Genomic DNA, 24,041 nt, shown 5'->3' with positions numbered 1-24,041 from the left:
ATTTGTTAGGAAGAATTGTCCTTAGAGTTGATTTGATTTTATTTTTTGCTTTTTCAGTCTTTGTCTTTTTTATGCTAGTGATAAAGAAAACTTGTGAAATGCCAGTCGTGAGAATGCTTTGGAATATGGTTAAGACTTTTTACATTTATGTTTTATTGTTTTCCTGTACGTAGAACACTTCTAAAGTCTGTTGTTACTGTGGTGTCAAGTTCCAGTATTATTTATGATTCTGTTTGCAGCTCATGCTTCGGCCTGCCAGTCATAGGTTTATGCTTTCAATAATGTCACATTAATTTGCAGTAGATGTAAGTTTTTTTTGTGTGCGTGTTGGCATTTTGGATTTGCTTTGCCTTATAAATCAGCTTGCATTTTGTGCTCCCAATTTGGTCCTTTTCATATCCTGATATTCTTTTCCCTGCTGTCCATTATAATATTCCTTGTCTCTGCAATGCATCTTGGGACCAAAAGGAAACAGAGTCAGATCAAGATGATGAGGTAATATAAACACTGTCTTCTGTTTTTATTTTCTTCAGATTTAGTGAAGAATAGTAAATATGTTATAGAAAAAAAAAAATACAATAACTATGGCACTGAAATAATACTTACAGAATAACCATTTCCTCAACATCTTATATTCTCTTGCAAAACAGTTTCACAAACAGGGACTATATGTGATGAAAATAAACTATGTGCTGAATAACAGTAATCTAACATTTAACTAACTTTCTTCTGGAAAAAAAAATGGCATAATTACAAGGTAGTGACCAAGTCTGTTTTTGGCAGAATCAGAAAGAGCTTACTAGGTATCATTTTTAGCTCTTGGAATAATACTGCCAGTGTTTTGATAACTTGTGTATCTGAGAAGGTACTAAAAACAATGGCCTATAGTACCTAAGTCACTCTGAAAGTAATGCCTCCTGTTTGTTTCCACGGAAATGACAATGACTACTAAGAACGCAATAACACTATTTGATAGAGCAAAACCTGCGCTACAAAACATTCTTTTTCAACATACTCATCACCAGTAGCTATGCATATTTGCTAGCAATGACCAAGAGTCTGCATGCTGCTCTTATAAAAATCTACAGTAGTGGAGGTGAGCAGCTGATTCATAGCTGTTATGACAGCATTGTTGCTAGAAAAAAGTTGCTCATGCAGTCCACCTTTCATGGGCCCAAACAGATACAAGTCAGAAAGCACCAAATCTAGACTATACAGTGGGCACAGTTGGACATTCAGCCTAGATTGGCTATGTGCTCCATGATCTTCAAACCAGTACGGGGCTTGTCATTATTGTGTTGCAAGAGAAAGGTTGTCCTCTGACCTGACTCTGGAAGTTTGAGTATGCAGTTTAGTCGGTGTTGTAATATAGCAGTCAGAGTTGATGGTTTGCCTGAGTTCCAGAAAATCCAGAGAAGGATCACTTCTTTCCCATTGCATCACTTTACCCACTGAGGGCTGCAAGTTGAACTTTTTCTTCAGTGGGAATTCACATGTTGCCACTCCGTGGACTGCCATTTTGAGTACAGCTTGTAGTGGTGACACTGTATCTTGTCACCAATTACAATGTGATCCAGGCAGTTGTCACCTTCAGCCTTGTATTGGTTGAATAGGTCCTGACAGACTTGCATACACTGGTTTTTCTGTTCCCATGTGTGTATTCACGGGACTCACCTGGCACAAGCTTTGCAATTTTCCAATGTTGGCATCATAATTTCCAGTGCATTTAAGTTGATATGCAGCTCTGTATGCAGTTCCTTGATTGTAATCCACTGATCTGTGCACATGAGCTCACCTAGACACTCTTCATTTTGTGACGAGACAGCTGTGCGTGGTCATCTGGAATATGGCTTGTCTTTCACAATGCTGTCACCCCTGCTGAAATGCACCACTCACCACCTCACAGTGCTCACATGCACTGTTTGGTCTCCATAAATATTCAGAAAGAATCAAAGAATGTGAATGGGTGCCATTGTTTCCACATGGAAGAATTCAGTGATACACCTTTGTTTCATACACACTTTGATGTCAGATGACTGCCTATCTGCTGTCATCTGTTATACCACAACAGAATACTGGTGGGAAGGTTCATCCTCTACTACCATCCCACCAACATCCACATCTGATGTCATGGGCCAACATAATGAAATAGGAGGCATTAGTTTTGGAGCAGACCTCCTATTTTATTTCTGAAAATAAACTAAAAAAAGCAAAATAACCAAGAGCAATTCCTAGATATGTGTATAAATCTATTTTCAAATAAACCTTAAGTATTTGCAGCATAGAAATGCCCAGTTTGCCAGAAACTGCTACATCTGATTATAAGGAAATTGATTGGGTTTTACTCTTTTAAGAGAGCAATAATTGAGATCACCTTAAGAAAGAAATCACACAACATACATCCCTTCTACTTAGCAGCAAACCTTTTTTCTCTTCCGGTAGAAAACAAAGTGCAGCAGCCATCTGCTGACCAAAATAGAAATAAAACACTCATTGTTGTGTTAAAAAATAATGACTCCAACTGTATCACATTGCCCCCACAGGGTTTGATCCTGGTGAACTATTATATAGCTAAAACAACTTTTCTTTATAAACAAATCTTTCTAAACAATTGAGTGAACTGATTTCTAAAGGACTTCTGATACTGAAGACATCACACTAGCAGCTATGCCATTGAATGCAGTTACTTAACAATGCACTTTACTAGTTAACAATAGTAGTCTGCTTTCTAATCTGCATCTTTGCATTTTATGCCTATTAAAAAAAAAAAAAAAACAAAAATCCCCTCCCTTGCCTTTTTTGTCCTTACTGTATTCACTTAAAAGCCAGTCTACATCATGGTGTATGTGCTTCCAGGACAAATTAATTTGGGGAGAGAGATTTGATCAAAGCTGTACTGAATGTTGTATGTCTGCATCTGTAGTCTTTTGTGTTGATCTCCTGTTTCCAGTCAAAGGTGGTTTGTTTTACAGAGAATGAAAAATATCATGCCATTTGTAGTAGGGTGAAACAGTGTGCCAAGTGATGGTGGGATAACATAGTATTGAAATACAGTAGAGTAACAACATGAGCTGTCTGCTTTTAAGCTCTTCCACCTCGTAAGCAGAGACATTGAGAAGCAGTGAGTCCATGGAATTATCTCCTAAGGTTGCAGCTTCTTGCCTGCTTTCTCTAGGAGGGTGGTTGTTCGCAGCGAGTCCCTGCCATCTCTGATAGCCATGCTTCCTGCTCCACAACACCTGACACTCATTACATGGCAGACAGGAATGGAGATCGGCTCTGTCCATTTCTCACTGCTTGCCCAAATTTGCCTCCAGCACACCATCCTGAAGCTGAGTGGAGACATCAGTTCTCCCTTGAGGGGATGAGTACTGCAGAATGTCCTATTGTGCTGAGGTTTGATGATGGTTCATATGGGGGATGGTACCCAACAGCATTATGTTTTGTTGCAGACGGAGAAAGCTGACCGACGACAGAACTTTGTCTCCCTTGCTTTACGTAAGCGCTACAGCTATCTGACTGAGCCTGGAATGAGTGAGTTGCTCTTACCAAAATACTAAACCATATGTATGTGATTTTTTCATAAGAAGAGACATTTTTTCTATAAACGTTGTATTTGGTGTCACTTTGGAGAAAAAGAAAAACGGGGAAAAAAAACAAAACAACTATCTGAAACAAAACTGTTGGATGGTCTGTGAAATTCTGTGTTGTGAGAGCTTGAAGAATCCTGACTGGCAAATGGCATGCACTAATTAAGTAAAAATATATTTTTTTAAATGCCATGTAGCTCCAGACAAACAGGATTACAGGTTGCTTTCACAAGCAGTCTGTTCCTCTTCCCTTTGGGATGTTAGACTGAGCTGCTATACCTTCATGTTGCAGAAGGGAGTGATATGCAGAAGTTCAGCAGGACTAGAGAATAATGTTCAGATAAGCACTTAAATGTTTAGATGCTTAGCCAAAACAGACTCTCACATATTTTGTATCTCCCTCTTCTTTCTCGTCCTCTTCCCTTATTCCTTTGTTCCCTGCAGATGCTTTCTATTCCTTGGCACCACATGTTGCTTCCTTTTAGACTTGTTCCCCTTCACTAGACCTGAGTCATTGCTTTCCTTCCTCATTAAATACAATATATTTGGCTTAGCTTTTATTCCTTCACCTTCCCTGCCTGAGGTTGACTGCTGTTGTTCCCCATTGCCAGACTTTTTCTTATCTGTTTTCTGCCTCCATAACTTCTCAGTTGCTACCCTGCAACAGACCCTTCAGTATAATTCCATAAATCCATAGACAAGCTTCATCGGGTCTTGGGAGTTTCTGCTGGATGGCTGCTGTTTAATTGTCCTATAAGATCTATGGCTTCTTTGGATCAGATGTGCTCCAGAATATATTACACTTCTCAGACCTGGAAGAAGACTTCAAGCATATAACATCTGAAGAAGCTATCAGATCTACTGAGACTTCTTGATGGATTGTTAAGGTATCGTTAAAGGCTTGCTGAGAACCAAGACAGGGAAAACGAAGCTGCTTCAAATAAGTTTGATGATTGTGTGTACTGCTTACAACTTTTTCAGGCCTCATGGGGGAAGAAAAAAGTCTAAAGTCAAAAATTTATTCACCAGAGGTTCATTAAGTCTCACTTACAAAAAGTGGAAGGAAAAAACAAACCCACATAATGGGCTTTATTCTAAGGAAACTTACGTTGACATACTAGAAGTCCTTGACCATTCTTTATTCTATTCCATGGGGCAGTGGTTTCTGCTTGTGGCGGTGAGCTACTTAAAAAAGAGTATGCAGAAATTATTGTATGCACCAGGAAAGATGCATTTCAGTTACCAGCTTCAAGCAGTTTGCTGTAAAGAAGGTAGTAAAATCTGTTTTCCGATAAAGCCAAAAAAGGGCTGTTTCAATTCAAAATCTTAATTCTTTAGAAACATGCCCTACTCTGAAGCCTGGCAAGATTGTGGGGATTGCTTTGCTATTTCAGAACAGTAAAACCGTCCAGTTTCCTGCTGCTTTGACTTGTGTCATAACGCATTTGTAAATTAGTCCTTTTTGTTTGTACCAGTTCTTCACAGCTGCCATACGGAGCACCAAGAAAGCATCTTAGAAGCGCCTGACTTTGTGATTTAGGGAGAAAGAGCAGTTAAGAGGGCAGTTTGCTGGTTTGAGTGCCACACAAACCAGTTGCAGCAGGATAGCTCATCACAGCACAGTGGGGTCCCTCTAAAGACATTTCCGAACACAAACTGCTGAACAAGTTGTTTTGATGTTGGTTATTTTCTGAATGATTTGGGGGTTTTGTTTTTTGGACTTGGGACAGTATGAACTTCTGGTGAATGTCAGCAGCTGCTGCTAATTAATCTTCATAGTAAAGTCTAGTTAATTTAATGGAATACACAGTGTTTTCTTCTTCAGGGGGAAAAAAAGTGTGTTTGTGCTTCAAATTAGAAATTGTGAGGAGAATGGAAAAACTGAGTGTTTCTAGAAATAGGCTGTGCCAGTCAGGCCTAGTATTCAAGCTCTCTTCAACCCATATTTTCTAATACTTCTATATCACCAGCCATCCACATTGTCTTCTGAGTTTCAATTGGCTTGTGTAGGACCAGCATGTTTCTCCTTGCAGGATATGGACCTGTGGTATATTGAACACTTGTTTACAATTCTGTAAGTGTGTGTGCTTTAACAGCTTAGTATTAGCCTTATTAAGCTTCTTTCACTGTAAGTTACTGTCTACTATAAGGCAGTTCAAATAAGTTTGACAAATCATTACTGTAACTTCAGAGGAAGGTTTGTTAAATAAGTTATTTGGGTATTTTGGCTCAATTTCTAACTCAACTTTAAACAGAGAATTTTAAAAAGAAAAAAGAAAAAAGAAAGCAAAAAGAAAAGACAAAAAGCCTTTTAATTCACTTTCAGTATCAACTCTCTGAATGTTATTGTTGTATCAGAGGATATGTATGCTGTAATGGGATTCCCAGAAATGCTGTCTTCTGGCATGAGTACCTCCCATGATGCAAAATGTGGTTGATGATTTGGTTTGAAATAGCTATGGATAAAGCTGAGTGTTCTGGGGGGTGGTAAGAGATGACAGGTTTGTCCTTGCCAGGAATTTTTTGCATAATATATTGTTCTTTGACTGCTTTTCTAATGTTACCTTTTGAGAAATGCAAAGTTGAACAGGTCTGTCTTTGAGCTGATGCAGGAAATCTCCTCAAAAGGTACCAAGGCACTACATCTTGTAGAAAAAGTGTACTCTTCTTTTGATGGCCACTTGTGAAATGGTTTTTTAAGACTTACATAATTTGTGCTTAATCCAGCATAAAAATTTATTAATGTGTGCTTGTTTTGATATGATATATTGTGCATGGACAAAAACTGATTCAGTTGCTTTGCTTGCTCACGTTTATCATATATCATACTTCCCGTATTTGATGTATGACATATGCTTCTTAAAATCATTTCATGTAAAGTTTTACTTTGGTTTTACTTCTTTTTTTTTTTTTTTTTCCAAACAAAAGGTATATCGCATGAAAAACAAACGCAAACATTCCTTTTCTTTCTTTATTTTTATTATTTTATAAAATACCGACTCAGAAAAGCTCTTGCTCTTATTGGCTTTGTGAGTGTGAAGCATATCCGAATTGTGCATGGGAGATACAGATTTGAATTTATTCCAGTTGCTTCACAGTTTGCACATTAATTGCCTGTCACTTAAAGGAATTTTGGGTTGTGCATGAAATAGTTCTGACTGGTTTAAAAAAAAAAAAAATAGAGAGAGAGATTTTAGCTATATAATGTCATTTTACGCAAGCTTATATTTTGTATAGGTTCAATATCTGAATAGAACAACGCAGTCAACAAAAAATATTAATAGGATAACCCTAGTAGTTGTGCAAATCAAACATAACTGAACAGGCAAAATAGCACTGATCTGAGTATTTCAGAATTAGCACATCAGAAAGTCAATAGGAAGTAAGAGAAGAATCTTGATGTGTTTTTTATTTTTACCTTTTGGATTCCTTCTTTGTGTTTTCTGGTCTTCATTATTTGCCAACTTGATTGCTATGTGCTTTCTGTCTTTCATTTTATGTTGCTTTTTGTTTTGGACCAATCGTCAGTACATGGCTCCATTCATATTTATTTCCTTTTTAACTCTTCTTTTGCCTCCTCCATCCTAACTCATGCAAACGATTGTACTTGCTTTTTGTAATATTACAACGTTTACTGACCAATTTTCTTCTCTGGTCTCTCTGTTTTCCGATCATTTTTGTTGATTTTATGTTTGATTTTAATTTAACAATTTAAGAAACAGTTGAACGGAGTGCAGGAGCAACAAGATCCCTACCTGCTACTTACTCATACAAGCCATTCTTTTCAACACGGCCATATCAATCATGGACAACAGCTCCAATTACAGTGCCTGGGCAAACCAAATCAGGCTTCACTTCTTTATCAAGCTCTTCCTCTAACACTCCTACAGCTTCCCCATTAAAATCAATATGGTCTGTTTCTTCTGCTTCTCCAATCAAATCCACGTTAGGAGCTTCTACCACATCATCAGTTAAATCTGTTAGTGATGTAGCATCTCCGATTAGATCATTTCGGACGATCTCCTCACCAATAAAAACTGTGGTTTCGCAGCCTCCATACAATATGCAGGTTACTTCAGGTTCTTTCGTCAGAGCTCCCGCAGTAACAGAAGCTGCTAGCCTAAAAGGGCTGGCATCCACTACCACATTCCCCTCTCGGACATCTCCTGTGACTACAGCAGGGTCTCTCTTAGAGAGATCATCCATAACCATGACGCCTCCAGCATCCCCCAAATCCAACATTAACATGTACTCTTCAAGTTTGCCTCTTAAATCGGTCATCACATCAGCATCCTCACTTTTATCGTCCCCTCTAAAGTCAGTGGTGTCACCTGCTAAGTCAGCAGTTGATGCTGTTTCATCCTCTAAGGTCATGATGGCCTCGTCTCTCTCGTCGCCAGCAAAACATGTAGCTGGGCACACAGATGTACCATTACTTAATGGGTCTGTGTCACCGCTGAAATACCCATCTTCTTCCAACTTAATAAATGGATCCAAAGCTGCAGCTGTTTTCCAAGACAAGATTGCTGCAGCTGCACATTCTGCAAGTTGTGCTGCTAGCGCAGTTGCTGACACGGCTGAGAGAGTGTTTTCAACTGCTTCAACAATGTCATTTTCTCCACTCAGGTCATTTGTGTCTTCAGCACCATCAGCTTTCCAGTCAATAAGAACTCCTCCTGCAGGTGCTTTGTATACAGCCCTTGGGTCAATATCAGCAACTACCTCATCAGTAACTTCATCAACAATAACAGTGCCGGTATATTCTGTAGTCAATGTTTTGTCTGAACCAGCATTAAAGAAGCTCCCAGAGTCATCTCCGCTTACAAAATCAGCTGCTGCGTTACTGTCACCTATTAAAACATTGACTACAGAGGCACGCACGCAACCTCCCTTTAATCGAACTTCATCTCCAATAAAATCATCCTTGTTCTTAGCACCCTCTGCTCTCAAATTGTCCACGCCATCTTCTTTATCCTCCAGTCAGGAGATACTGAAAGATGTTGCTGAAATGAAAGAGGATCTAATAAGAATGACTGCAATATTGCAGACAGATGTCGCAGAGGACAAACCGTTCCATCCTGAGATACCAAAAGAGGGTAGAATTGATGATGAAGAGCCTTTTAAAATCGTTGAGAAAGTAAAAGAGGACTTAGTAAAAGTTAGTGAGATACTGAAAAAAGATGTATGTTTAGAAAGTAAAGGGTCGGCTAAAGTATCTAAAAGCGATCAAGGACATCTCTCTGAGGATGACTGGGTAGAGTTCAGTACAGAGGAGATTGATGAAGCAAGACAGCAAGCTTTGACAAGCCCTCCTATGTCTGTTCCAGAGAAGGCCCAAATTAAAACTAAAACCGTGTCGGAAAAGGATTATAACTTATCAAAAGTTATTGATTACTTAGCAAATGATATCGGTAGCAGTTCATTAACAAACATAAAGTACAAGTTTGAAGAGGGGAAAAAAGAAGGTGAAGAGAGACAAAAACGCATTCTAAAGCCAGCCATTGCTTTGCAGGAACACAAACTCAAAATGCCTCCTGCCTCCATGAGGCCTTCAACATCAGAAAAGGAGTTATGTAAAATTGCAGATTCCTTTTTTGGAACAGATACAATTTTAGAGTCTCCGGATGACTTTTCTCAACACGATCAAGACAAAAGTCCCTTATCTGACAGTGGCTTTGAAACAAGGAGTGAAAAAACACCTTCTGCCCCTCAAAGTGCTGAAAGCACAGGGCCAAAACCACTTTTCCATGATGTACCCATCCCTCCCGTCATTACAGAAACAAGAACTGAGGTAGTTCATGTTATCCGTAGCTATGAACCGTCATCTGAAGAAATTCCAGAGCAGAAAGCAGAGGAACTACCGGCCGCAAAGCCTGCCCCTGCTTTCATGGAGCTGGAGCAAAAGCCTGCCGGGTCTATTAAAGAGAAGGTTAAAGCCTTTCAAATGAAAGCTAGCAGCAGTGAGGAAGATGACCACAAGTGTGTCCTTAGCAAAGGTGTCCGAGTAAAAGAAGAAACTCACATCACTACGACGACTAGGATGGTTTATCATAAACCTCCATGCACTGAAAGCACGTCGGAAAGAATTGAGGAAACAATGTCTGTTCATGACATAATGAAAGCCTTTCAGTCTGGACGTGACCCTTCCAAAGAACTGGCAGGTCTGTTTGAACATAAATCATCAGTAACAGCCGATGTTAGCAAGTCTGCTGAAACTTCACCACAACATGCAGAGAAGGACAGAGAAGGCAAAATGAAACCCAAACTGGAGCGAATAATAGAGGTCCATATTGAAAAAGGTAATCAGGCTGAACCTACTGAAGTGATTATTAGAGAAACAAAAAAGCATCCAGAAAAAGAAATGTATGTATATCAGAAAGACTTACCTCGGGGAGATATTAACTTAAAAGAGTTGGAAAAACATGATGCTTTTCCTTGTTCAGATGAACAAGGTCAGCAAGAAGAAGAGGAGCTCACAGCCGAAGAGTCACTTCCTTCTTATCTGGAATCCTCTAGAGTTAACACTCCCGTGTCCCAGGAAGAAGACAGTCGCCCTAGTTCTGCTCAACTCATGTCTGATGACTCTTACAAAACACTGAAGCTTTTGAGTCAGCACTCAATAGAATACCATGATGATGAGTTGTCAGAACTAAGAGGGGAGTCTTACAGGTTTGCTGAGAAAATGCTTCTTTCAGAAAAGCTAGATGTTTCTCAGTCTGATACTGAGGAGTCAGTTACTGATCATGCTCTACCCCTTAGTGCAGAGTTGCAGGGGTCTGATAAACGATGCAGAGAAAAAGTAGCTACTGCCCCTAAAAAAGAGATTCTCTCCAAAATCTATAAAGATGTATCTGAAAATGGTGTGGGTAAAATATCTAAAGATGATCATTATGATAAAGTGACAGTATTACACTACACTGGAGATGTTAGTAGTCCAAAGCATGCGATGTGGATGCGCTTTACTGAGGACAGATTAGACAGAGGTAGAGAAAAGTTGATGTATGAAGACAGGGTGGACAGGACTGTTAAGGAGGCAGAAGAAAAACTGACTGAAGTATCACAATTTTTTCGGGATAAAACAGAGAAGTTGAACGATGAGCTACAGTCTCCAGAGAAAAAACAGCATAAAAAAAATGGCAAAGAAATACATTCTAGTCAGAGCTCTGCCAGCAGCAGCCCTGAGAAGGTTCTACTGTCTGAATTACCACCATCTGGTGATGACTGGAGTAAAGCAAAGCAGTTTGCACGTGATGGGAAATGCTTTCCCAAAGTGGATGAAAGAAAAGTGTCCAGTTTGCCCAGCAGTCCTGAGAAAAGGATATTTGTGCAACCAGCAGAGGACTCTAAACAAACTATGGAACACAAAAGAAGTGCTCAGCAGACTGGAGTACCTGAGGTTTCACAGGCTGGATTTCAGCTGAAGCAATCAAAGCTCAGTTCCATTAGGCTGAAGTTTGAACAAAGTATAAGTCCAAAGAGTAAAGACCCAACTCAAGAAGAAAAAAAAATGGACAGTCAGTCCAAAATTCCAGTAAAGAAGTTGCAAGAAAGTAAGTTACCAGTTTACCAGTTTTATTCTAGAGAGAAACATGCCAAGCAGGTCGAGCTCATTGATGGAAGTGCAGCTTTACAGAAAGAGGTGAAAATACAGGAAGATTTTGTCCCAGGTAAAGGAAAAGCTGTAGAAGAATTTTGTGCTTCAGACACACAAAAGCAAAGAACTGAAACAAGTAAAAGTGTGCCAGAGTACTTTTCAGAACCACAGACGAAAGACCTGGTATATGGCTCAGACTCAACGACAAAGGGACACTGGGACAAAAAAATCTATAGGACGTGGGAAAGTCCTGGAACTTCTAATCATAAAACGCAAAAAGAGAAGCTTTCACATGTACTGGTTCCAGATACAGTAAAGGAAAACCACGTTGATCACATTGAAGCTGACAAAAAAAGTGAATTTATTACTCTGACAGAGCACAAACTGGCAGCAAATGGCATTCATTCAGAAGACGTGAAAGAAATGACTGTAAAATCTCCCTCAAAAAAGGTTTTATACAGAGAATTTGTTGTCAGGGAGGGGGAACATAATGGTGAAATAGCTGATAAAATATCCAGAAAGAAAGAAGAAATTGCTGTGTCCCATATTCCAGTCAGGATTGTTGAGGAGAAGAGGACCATGCTTGATGGTGTTTATCAACTTTCAGCTAAAGTATCTCAGTCAGCTATGATTAAGGAGAAAGTTGAGAGGCAGATAGATTATGTGGAAGATGAGCAAGTAAAGCATTCAGAAATCAGAAGAGTTACCAAGCAGCAGAGCTCGATAGGTCTAAGTCCTCCTGTTGAGGAAACTGAGATGTCCCCTAGCAAATCACCAGATTCTCTAGAATTTAGTCCAGGAAAGGAATCTCCTTCAAGTGAGTTAGTTGACCCTGGTGCCAGTGATTACTTGGATAAAGTTGCACCGTTAGTAAGTACTGAGGGAGTGAAAGAAATTAAGACCTTACCTGTTTATGTCAGTTTTGTTCAAGTAGGAAAGCAATATGAGAAAGAGGTGCAACAAGGAACTATTAAAAAAATTGTCAGTCAGGAAAGTAAGACAGTACAAGAGACAAGGGGGACCTTTTACACAGCTAGACAGCAAAAGCAACCTCCTTCTCCACAAGGTAGTCCGGAAGATGATACACTAGAACAGGTGTCCTTTATAGATAGCTCTGGCAAAAGTCCTTTAACACCAGAAACACCAAGTTCAGAGGAAGTGAGTTACGAGTTTACATCTAAAACACCTGACTCACTAATAGCATATATCCCAGGCAAACCCAGTCCTATACCTGAGGTTTCTGAGGAATCAGAGGAGGAAGCAGAGGCTAAGTCAACCTCTGTAAAACAGGCAGAAGTTCAGGAACCACAGACTGACAAATCATTACCTAACCATATAAATAAGGACTCTAACAAGAGACCGAAAAGTAACAGAGTTGCCTACATTGAATTCCCACCTCCACCACCGCTGGATGCAGATCAAGGCGAGTCAGAAAAGAAGCCTCAGTATTCTACTGAGAGTGAAATGGAGATGACGGAAGTGAATCTGCAGGATGAACATGACAAATGTCAACTGGCTGAGCCAGTCATACGAGTACAGCCGCCGTCTCCTGTGCCGCCTGGAGCAGATGTCAGTGACTCCAGTGACGATGAATCTCTCTATCAACCCGTTCCGCTTAAAAAGTACACGTTCAAACTGAAAGAACTGGAAGATGACCAGAAGGAAAGCTCAAAACCCAGAACCCCCGAAAAGATTGAGAAACAGAAAGAGTTAGGACATCCCACTTCTGGGAAACCTAGTGAGTTTGACGTTGGGCTTGATTCACCCCAGAATGATGTAGTGCAAAATGGGAATAATAATGACCAGTCTGTCACAGAGTGTTCCATAGCAACCACTGCAGAATTCTCCCATGATACCGATGCGACTGAGATTGACTCTCTTGACGGTTATGATTTGCAAGATGAAGATGATGGTTTAACTGAGAGTGATTCTAAACTTGCAGGTCCGGCAGTTGAAACCAAAAAGGACGTATGGACTACAGAAGGTATTCTAAAGCAGACTGATCGCTGCTTTAGCCAGAGTAAACTTGAAGTTATTGAGGAGGAAGGCAAGGTAGGCCCTGAAGAAGACAAGGTGCCTTCAAAGGTTCCAGCTTCTGAAAAAGCCGGAGATAAAAGCGAACAGAAGTCAGGGGCGCAGTTTTTCACTTTGGAAGGCAGACACCCTGACAGGACTGTGTTTCCCGATTCATATTTCAGTTACAAAGTAGATGAAGAATTTGCAACACCTTTCAAAACTGTGGCCACTAAGAGTCTAGATTTTGACCCGTGGTCCAATAACCGAGGTGACGACGAAGTGTTTGAGACTAAATCAAGGGATGATGAGGCTAAGCCATTTGGTCTGGCAGTGGAAGACAGATCTCAAGCAACAACACCTGATACAACTCCAGCCAGAACTCCAACAGATGAGAGTACGCCAACTAGCGAGCCCAACCCCTTCCCATTTCATGAAGGGAAGATGTTTGAGATGACTCGCAGTGGTGCAATTGACATGAGCAAGAGGGATTTTGTTGAAGAAAGACTCCAATTTTTTCAGATTGGTGAGCATACTTCTGAAGGGAAGTCAGGGGACAAGGGGGAAGGGGATAAAAGTACAGTCACTGCCATCACACAGCCACAGGCAGGGGACAACACTGTAGAAACAAACCTAGAGAGACCAGTAGAAACACCAGCAGTTGAACATAAGCCCATCATCCAGGCCAGTGGAGATTGCATGGAACAAACACTTGGTAGTAACTCACTGGAAAAGTCATCGGCAGCTGTAAATGCTTCTAAAGTTGATCCCAAATTGCGCACGCCAATTAAAATGGGAATTTCTGCTTCCACCATGACTCTGAAGAAAGATGGTCCTGGCGAAGTGACAGATAAGATAGAAGCTGTGATGCCATGTGGTCAGGGATTAGAAAATGAAACTGTAGCAGTGATTGCGAGTTCAGCTTCTAGCGAGACAAGCTGTAGGCAAACAGAAAACACTGAGTTTCCAAAAGATAATTTTAATAACAACAACAATTTGGATTCATCTGCAGTCTCTACAGATGATATTACCTGTAATGTAGTGCTAAAAGAACATTCGGAACCAAAATGTTCCCTGCAGAAAGCTAACCAAGCAAAAAGCGCTTCAGGAAAAGGTGCAGGGACAACACAAGGACACAGAGTAAGAGAGAAACAAAAAGCACATGGAGAGCAGCAAAAGTCAACAGAGTTGGTAGGGGCTAGAGGAAAATCAAAACTTCCTGTAAAGGCCAGCTCAGTAAAAGAAGCCTTTCCACAAAATAATCTCCAAAGCAATACAGGGAGTAAAGTGAGACAGGCTAGTAAGCCTGACAAAGCAAAACAAGATAATGCTCCTCCCTGTCTAGAAGGAAGGTCTAGGATTCCTGTAAAAAATACGCGTAGGAGTAATCTATCTAGAAAACCTCCAGCCCTACCAAAGCAAGAGCAGGTAGAGAAAGAAAAGACAAAACAGCTTCCTTCTAAATTACCAGTAAAGGTAAGATCTACCTCCGTCACAATGGCAACAGTTAAAGTAAAAAAAAATCAGCTTAGGGAGGTGTGTAAACATTCAATTGAATATTTTAAGGGAATTAGTGGTGAGACATTAAAGCTTGTGGATCGTCTATCTGATGAAGAGAAAAAGATGCAGTCAGAGGTCTCTGACGATGAAGAAGACAGTACATCAAGGAACACATCACTGTCAGAAGCTACTCAAGTTTACCTGCCTTCCATTACATCGAAGTCTGCTAGAGATATGAGAACAGAGGCAGCATCTATAAAATCAAAGATTGAAAAGGCCGACAGTGAGAGGAGGAGGAGTAAGAGGACTGGTGAGAATGAAGGCAGTCAGGTTTCTGGAGCTCTCATGGCTCACCTCGTGGAGATCAAGCCTAGTTTGTAAAACTTTCAACTTGTTGATCCTAGTGCATGAACTGTTGTGATTGCCTGTGAAGTGACTTAACCGTAGTTTTCATTCTGTCATTGTCATCTGTATGTGCTGTCTTATACTCTTCTTTCTTCCTTTAAACAAATCCTGTACTGTAGAAAGCTAGTGAAGCATGCCAAAGACATTGATGTAACTCAGAAATTGAAAGATTTCTTTTGTGACAGCAAGTTTGTTCTGTCAAAGTAGAAAAAATAGATGTTAATTTGCTCTTGGTGGTTTCCGCCAGTAATTGAACAACTTGTGTACAGTCTAACAGCTAGATTGTCAGCATGTTTGATTTCATTACACAACATCATCTAGTTTGACATTTGGCTTTACACAGGTGAAAAAATTTGCTTTGTAGGTTATTAGGATACACAACCATTCTAGTAAACAATATAAGCACCGGCAACTTAGTTGAATTCCAACTATAACTTACAATAAACTATTGTCCGGTATTATGGTTTTCTGTGCAAAACCCTTTTAATCGAGAAATTGTAAATCGCAGGTCCACAAAGTCCTTGTGAACGGACAGATATAAGGATGGCAATTGTAGCTGATCACCTTGGACTTAGCTGGACAGGTAAGCTTTTCTGCTTTTATACTGTAATTGGGCTTTGCTATTAAATTCTCAGGTAGTCTTTTACCAAAAGCTGCAGCAAGGCCCTGTCAGCTTCTCCTGAATGCACAGTGAGCCCAGCTTCTGAAAATATTCAGCAGATAGCTAGGAGGAGATATCTGGTAGGACATCTTGGTAGCTCAGAAGAATTATTGTACCGGCTTTCAGTGAGTCAAATGGAAACTCTTAGGGTATATAGCTAAAATGTTTTTTCTCCCAAGATATTACACCCAAGTAGTTGGAAGGATCTGTCTACTCAGGCTCAGGGCTTCTGGTATCTTCAGGCAGTGAATTCCTCAAAACCTGGGAGCTTAGAGGGGCTCCAACAGTTTGGTGCCATGTAGAATTGCCTCATCGTATGCCCACTGTACTGTCCACGTGTTGACAGGCAGTGCAGGTCTCTCGTGGGCTTATGGGTTCTGCAGTCAGCTCTCCCTGGGTGTAGGTGATGGCAGTGCTGGTATGTGAGTTGTGCAGTGAACTCACAAATGAGCAATGGTTGCCAGAACAAATGTTATCAGTGAGTAGTGATGAAGTCTCCATGGAGCTTTTCACTGGTTGAATGCATTTTATAGATGCAATAATAGCTTACAGGGATGCGATTGAAAATTCAGAATTATGCCTGTCTTAGGAGATTGAAGCGTTTAAATGTTTAGTGCTGTGCTCATCATTATCTGTTAAGATACCCCTTTGTGTCAGGTAGTTTGGCTGGTGTCTGTGTGGTTTAAGGAGGTTAATACTTCTAAGCCTGGCAGGGTAATTGAGAGATTTATGCTGTTTGGAGCTTTTATTATTGTTTTTCATCATTTTTGTTCTTTCTTTTTTTGCTTTATAGAACTGGCAAGGGAACTGAATTTTTCTGTGGATGAAATAAATCAAATCCGAGTAGAAAACCCGAATTCTCTTATTGCTCAAAGTTTCATGTTATTAAAAAAATGGGTTACCAGAGATGGGAAAAATGCTACAAGTAAGTTCAATTAGTTACTTTAGTTGTTTGTAAGTGATAGCCTGTTCTAAGTAGGTTAAATTGAAGATAACGTAATTAATTTCTTTTGCAAATCACTAATGGGAAAAAAAAGTTTCAGCTACATTTTTGCCAGAAGGCAGAAAAGTGTTATATTCATTCAGTACCTAAGCAAGAGAAAATAATATCTTCTCCACATCCACAGGACAGGACAATAAAGAAGCTTAAATTCCAGGGAAGGAAATAATAGGGATGATTTGGCAATAGCAATGAACCTGAAACACAGAAATAGGCTGCCTGGAAAAGTTACGTAGTCTTGCAGTATTGCAGGTTGTTACAAGAGACCAAATACTCTTCTCTGAGGAGTGATGTGTGTGACTGAGGCAGGAGACCTCTCTGAAGACAATGTCGGGGTCAGTTCTGCTGTTATCTGTGTGTAAATTCCTCAAATTGAAATAGGGGTCTGATTTTTGCTTTCAGTCAATGGTGACTGTTACCATTTCCTAACCCACAAACTTCTACATGGTGTTTAAATCAACCTGGATCTCTTTCACTGTAAAAGTTGTTTCCTGTATTACTGTGTTCTTGCAACATAGGATTACTGTAAATGTGATTTCATTGCGTACCGTGTGAACAGCCTTTATGTGTGTTATTACTTACAAGGCTACCTATACTGTTCTTTGAAATAGAATTGTAACAAGGATTTTAACAATCTTTCTCTTTTCCAGTAAAAGGTTATTGTATTTCAGTAGCAAGTAAATTTGTTCTTTAAGAGCTTTTGACCCTATTTTTTCTGCTTCTTGTGTTGCAACATAGCACTTGCTGGGAAAAATCATCATAGAGATACATCTTGCATAAGCAGGCAGCAGAATGACTTTGTAGTCAAATGATGGAGTTTGCTAGAACCAAAGACACTGGGACAGGAACATATGTCAGTGACTTTCAATTAATGCAATGTGAATGTAACTGAGAAAGACAATCACACAGTTCTGAAATGCTGAACCCGTTTTCTGACGTGTCTTATTTGTTTTTCAGCTGATGCCTTAACTTCTGTATTGACAAAAATTAATCGAATAGATATTGTGACCCTGCTGGAAGGACCAATATTTGATTATGGAAATATTTCAGGCACCAGAAGCTTTGCAGATGAAAATAACGTTTTTCATGATCCCATTGATGGTAATTGAATTTCATGGTCATATTTTGTTCCGTATCATCTCTGGTAATGTAATAATGTTGTATGAACTAGATGTTAAGAAAGAGAAGTTCTAAAGAAATTATTGTTTTTTACGTTAAGGCTTTTTGTTCATGATATATTCAGGTTGCACATTAATGTCCCAGAGAACAAGCTCAGAAACCCACAAATGCACACCTAAGTAAGCTCATTCCCACCAGCCTCTGTATAAGTTGACAAGACCTGGATGTTTTCCTCCAGCAGTAGTTGTGCTTTGGTGTTTGTCCATTTATATGCGCTTTCCAAGCTAGCTGGAAATCTCTCTTGCTCTCCACATCCCCTGCTCTTTGACTTCCTCTCTAGATAAGTAACTGTAAGAATTCTTACAATGAAAAAGTGTTGAGTGTATGAGATGTCTACAAACAAATGTGATTTCAAGATTGTCTTTTTTTGTTTTTTGTTTGTTTGTTTGTTTATTTTGGTTTTTTTGTTATTTAGGACCATTATTATCCTAATGTGTAGTGGCAGTAAAAAAATAAGAAAATGTTTTATTTTTGCATGAGACGATATCTTTGTCAGCCTACAAATGACTAAAACTGTGTAATAATCTTCACACAGAAGCTAAACTCCCTGAGCATAGAATTGTGCATGGTTATTTTGAGTCAGATCTTAACAGATACATGGAGTTCTGCTTATAGGTCAGAATTGCCATAGGTATGCTTATTACTTATCATTATGTGGAAGATGCTGAATGCTTTTCTTCTTTTAAATGTTAGTTAATGACACTGGGTTGCTATATTCTTGACTTTGTTTTTTTACCATGTTATAAATAGCTTGTCAAGACTTATTTGAGTTATATTTTCTTTGTTTTTTATAGTTTATTCAAGTTTGTATTGGTCCCTCTCTGTATTTTGGCAGGATGTTTGTTGAGCATATAAGCTCAGTATACTTCCATTGTTGAGCAGCATTGCTGGTCATTGAATCATTGCATTACAGAAATAATTTTCTGTTGACATTTTAAGAAAGTTGCTCTTGAAATGTTGCTTGCGCCTTTAAATAGTGGCATCAGTGTTCTTCTGAAGAAAGTACGCTTCTCTGCAGTTGCTTTTTGTCTCTCCTCTTCTCTGAGCCTTCCTCAAGCTTCCTTTCCTCACCAAGACCAGACCGCCTTTACCCTTCTCTCAGCTGATTCAGGAAACAGAAAAAATGCAAGCCCTGTCAGTGCATCTCCTTTTGCAGGCAGCACAATGTCAAGTTAACCCCAAAGCATGTTTTTTTTTTTCCTTCCATAGGTCACACAGTCTGTTATTTGACACAATGAATTTCAGGTTTTGTTGCCATTTTACATGTGTATTCAGTTTAATCCTTTTGTATGATTTTCTTATGTTTTCATCAATTTCCTTTTCTTTTCTCTCTTTATTTAATTAGTGTATCTGATTGTACCCATGTCACCAAGATCGCCTCAGTCTCCAAGATCACCAAGATCTCCTTACCCATCACAGTCCTCTCACCTGTATAACTTTACTGTACCTGAAATATTCATCTAGCTCTCCCTGTGTTGTTTTGTTGTTTTTTTTTTTTCTTTTTGTATTCTCTTCTTGTTAACTTCCTTTTTTAGTTTTTTATCCTGCTGTGTATTTACCCGTTCTATTCTTTAGTATCCTCTTTGAGATCCATTTCTATTCCTCATTCTTTAACTATTCCTTTCTTGTGGCTCTGTGATTATACTGGAGATAAGTATTAGTAGCATTGTCTTGCTAGTATTGTGTATTTTTGATAAAAGTATATCCAGAATGTGGACCTGTTTAATATGTATTTACAAAAAGAGTGACTGTCCGATGTTTTGATCTACTTCTGTCGTTAAAATCTATTTATTAAAATTCCAATTTTAAATCAGTAAAAACTCGGAAAGATGTATGCAATTTGGCTGCAAGATTCTGGACTGGATATAAAGGGACAGACATTCCTGTCCACATTTGATTCATTGCATGCTCATAAGGCAATCTGCTATTGCTTGAAAACATTCAAATGGCTGCAGAGGCAATTGCTGAAATCTTTACAGGCTATTTACAAAATAATCAAAAGTATTAGCTTTGCTGTACTAGCTATTTTGGCAATGCTCATTTTTGTTCCATGTATTTAGAGCAAAGTAAATGAATCTATCAGAACTGCATTTGTTCTTATACACCTGCATCTCCTCATGGTTTTCATACTTTACGTAATTCATGGATCATTTAACATTTGCTGATTTGTTGCTCCATGCTTCATCCCAGTCAGTCCAAATGTGCTGTCTTCCTTAGGTTATCCCAGCATTCAAGTGGAACTGGAAACTCCCTCTGGGTTGCGCTTTGTGCCACCCACCCCCTTCCATCAGGATGATTTCTTTAGCGACACCTCTAGCCTAGAGTCACCCCTTAGAACTCCCAGTAGACTGAGTGACGTGTTAGTGACCTCCCAGGGACATATAGATGGTACAGCAGCAGCACCACCAGTGGTGACTGAAGAAGACACCTCACTGGACGACAGCAAGCACGATTTCTCAGTGCCTAGCGAAGGAACACCTAAAGATATTTCTGTAGGCCAGAGCCAGTTGGAGGAAGTGGACCTTAAGGATTATCCACGGTATCTTGGTAGTTATGGCGGGATACCTAAGGATGCTAAACAAAGGCAGAGCGAAGAGACTAGCAAAACAAGAGTAAGGACTGAACAGCCTGAGAGAGAAAAGTCTGGTACTGATGAGGAGATAACGGAAGAAAAGTTTAAATCTCTGTTTGAGGACATTCATCTGGAAGAAGGAGCTGAGTCTGAGGAGATGACGGAAGAAAAAGTATGGTCAATTCTTAAAGGTGTTCAGCAAGCAGAACACGAAATGTCTTCAATTACAGGTTGGCAGACTGACTCGTCAAGCGTCACTGAGCCGCCAACGTCAGGACGCAGGATAGGTGGTAGCCTGCTAGATCGCCTGGATGATAGGTGAGTATCTGCTTGTACGTGTGTGTATGTGAGCCTTCATGCACAGATGTTGCCTTCAGGAGCAGTGATCAGGCTGATGATCTGCTGTTTTATGAGATTGTGCATATATATGTATGCGCTTATGTATTTGTAAGGAAAAACATTAGTTGTGACTTCATCTGGCATCAAACATACTTGTTTTTAAAAATGTATACATAGCAAGTTTCATGCTTAATACAGAAATAGTTTACATTATGTTTACTAGATGATATTTGCTTTCATGTTTTTTTATGTTGTCAATTTCCATTTTGAATAAATCTAAGCAAGGCAGGTGGAATTGGAATTTGAGACTATGAAATGACAATTTGCTGGAACCAGGATACTGTTTTGTTCTTATTTTAGCAGTCATTCGTTTCATTGCATCTCTTTGCATTCCTTCAGACAGGCCTTTCTTTTTCCATAGCACGGTTTTTTATGTGGGTGCTATTTTCTAATATTTAGTTTGTGTTATGTTGTTCTAATTTACTAGACTTCTTAAGAAATGGGCTACAAGTCATTAGAAGGTAACAAATCCATCTAGGCCCATATACTGCTACCCAATTGTGGCTACAGATGATGCTCAGGGAACTTGCACATTCCTGGGCTCCATTTACTTTCAGCATAATGACCTTCAGAGATGGTGCATGCTTTCCACAGATTTATCATCACTGTGTTTCTCTTGCATGTGCTTTTCCAGCCTCCCCTTGGACCAATGTAAGCTTTCAGCAGTCACAATATGCGCTGGCATGTTTGGCCATACGGGTACCCACTGGGTATCATCAAAAAGCTCTTGCTTTAATTTTGTACTCAGCTCCCATGATTTGTGACAGAAGGAGCCAGCTCTGCATGAGATGTGAATCTGCAGAGAACCACTATCTGCAGAGAAATTGTCTCACTGTCAACATTTTACATCCTTTGCAGCTTTGATTCAGGATGTTTAACGGTTCCAGGTAGCATGAGATAGTCTTTCTGAATCAAGTGGGAATATGGCCCTTGATTCCAGCAAGCTGATTGTCTTTCTAGACTTGAAAACATCTGGTATGCTGCTGATGTGATTTTTGTTATGTTAAGCAACCATTCTGTCTTTATTCTGCCTTTTATTCTGCATTTTCTGTTGTGTTTAATTAATGAAATATATCTCTTCTAGGAGTAAAAGATCTTCCATAAGGAGATGAGACATCCATTTCTAGCTAGAGGAAATCAATTTGCTTTATTTTATAGCAGTTTTGCCAGCAGATAGCTATGGTTTTCTCATGCGTATAGTCCCAATGTTTATCTGAAAAGCAAACAAAAATAAAAAAGTTTTGTCCAGAGCTTTCTATCTTGTAACCTTTCTGGCCTTTGGCTTTGTGCATAATTGAAATTGTGCTAAGGTATTATTTCTGAGCACCAGTATTTTTCAGGAGGCATGAGTTATTTGGAATACAGCTGTTGAAGTTTGAGGGAAGGGGTAGCAGGCACCTTTCATTACCTCCTTGGTTGGAGAGCAGGTTAAAGAATTAGTGCCATGAGGGATTTGTCTTGTGATTATACAAAGGAAACAGTAGGATTGGGGCTGTTTTCTTTCTGTTTTGTTTCTTTCCTTTTTTTTCTTCCTAAGTGGAAGGGAATTAACAAAAAACATTTGGCTTTGTTTTCAGCATTCGCCATGTTCTCCTTGCTTTTGAAAAGAGACCATAATGCAGAAGACAAGGCTATTAAATAGAGTAATGCTTGCATGTTGAATTTCAGATTTTACTTCGTCTGAAATGTGAGCACTAAGAGTGAAGGCTCAGTGCTTTTCTCTTCTGTGTGTTATTTATGAATGTCTGTTCTTTTTGTTTCTCTGTAGCTCGGACCAATGTAGGGACTCTGTTACCTCATATGTCAAAGGAGAAGCAGGGAAGCCAGAAACAAATGGAAGCCTCTCAGAATCCACAACAGAAACAAAAACTAAATCCTATGTCCAGGAATCTTTAAATGATGTGGGAAAACACAGTGACAAAGAAGCTCTGAAAACAAAGTCCCCAATTTCAGCTGGTACTGATGAGCAAACATTATCATCGACAGCATATCAGAAATCTTTGGAAGAGGCTAGCAAGCCAACAGCAGAAGGCAACAAAACATCTGTGCCTGTCAGTGTGAAGAAGATGGGCTGGAGTACTTCAGAGGATGGCAAGGCAAGAACAGGCATCCAAGAGGAAGAGGGAGCAGGAATGTCTGAACAGAAGGTACAGTATGTCCTATAATTATTAGCTGTTTGAGGAGTCCCTGTTGCTTAGTATGTTTGTGTTTTTTTTAATAAGACATGTAATATTATGACAGTTTTTTGTTTTTCTTTTAATCCTCCTTTTATGCATGTTATATTTATTGCCAAATTAAGAAAAGTGGAAGTTAGTGCAAATTTATCTTCTGTGGTATGAATAGAATGAAGTGTAGTCAGGGCAGGCAGAGGAACCAGGCAGGGTGCATCAGCTTCTACCTGCTTGGTCCTGAAGTCTGGAAAAGGGGAAAGCAGCTTGTGATGCCGTCTTGCATTGCTGAGGAGCAGGCCCCTTTCCTGCCTGAGTTATCTGTGCAAACAGTGCTAGGCAGGCCTGCTCTCCTCAACCCACTTCCAGTAAGGTGATGCCACTGTTTTCTGATCTGTTTGTGATGTTGAGATGAGCAAAGAAAGGGTCTCTTTTGTCTCCTTCCAGATCCCTGTCCCCAGCACTTTCTGATTTATTATTATTGTTATTATTATTTTAACTCTGTTGATTTGCAGGAAAGTAAATCTTGAGGGAAGTCTAATCTCCTTACGCTTCACTCCTTGGCATCATTCATCCCAGTTCCAAGGTGTATCTAGCAAAAACATTTCCAAATGTATAATACAGTTTCCCAGGTGGTGGTTCCTTCATAAAATACTGCTAAGGGTTTCCCTTTCAGTTCTGCTTGCCTGGCTTGCACATCCTTACCTGCAGAATCTCACTTGCAAGTTGGTATTAGATAAATGAAAGTCTTAACAGCTTCTTCTGTGACTTACATTCTGTTTCCCAGAATTGACTTAAGGAATGGCTTTTAGCCCAGTAGGAATTTTGGAGCTGGTGGGCAATTCCTAGGCTCAAGGACTGCAAAAAAAGGGAATTACAAAATTTCTTCTACATTCCCATCTTAGAAGATGTTCTGGTCATGGGCATAATACAAGAGGAGGCTGTAACTTATGGAACTTA

General features: G+C 39.6%; 1 protein-coding gene across 29 annotated transcripts in view; it reads left to right on the top strand.

Moving 5' to 3' along the window:
• The window catches only part of ANK3 (ankyrin 3), a 340,836-nt gene that overhangs the window by 300,083 nt on the left and 16,712 nt on the right, over positions 1-24,041 (top strand). For 10 of the 29 annotated variants that reach the window (XM_072340789.1, XM_072340795.1, XM_072340793.1 and 7 more), the window contains 8 exons: positions 469-495; positions 3,453-3,534; positions 7,307-15,007; positions 15,611-15,685; positions 16,557-16,688; positions 17,721-17,864; positions 20,160-20,832; positions 22,682-23,060. In XM_072340789.1, the coding sequence (XP_072196890.1) occupies positions 469-495; positions 3,453-3,534; positions 7,307-15,007; positions 15,611-15,685; positions 16,557-16,688; positions 17,721-17,864; positions 20,160-20,832; positions 22,682-23,060 (9,213 nt within the window). The remainder of the gene's footprint in view (positions 1-468; positions 496-3,452; positions 3,535-7,306; positions 15,008-15,610; positions 15,686-16,556; positions 16,689-17,720; positions 17,865-20,159; positions 20,833-22,681; positions 23,061-24,041) is intronic. The other 19 variants (XM_072340803.1, XM_072340802.1, XM_072340797.1 and 16 more) reach the window with 10 other exon arrangements.

This window comes from Excalfactoria chinensis, chromosome 6 (assembly GCF_039878825.1).
Source record: "Excalfactoria chinensis isolate bCotChi1 chromosome 6, bCotChi1.hap2, whole genome shotgun sequence".
NCBI classification, from domain to species: domain Eukaryota; kingdom Metazoa; phylum Chordata; class Aves; order Galliformes; family Phasianidae; genus Excalfactoria; species Excalfactoria chinensis.
This window is presented reverse-complemented; position numbering and strand designations above follow the sequence as displayed.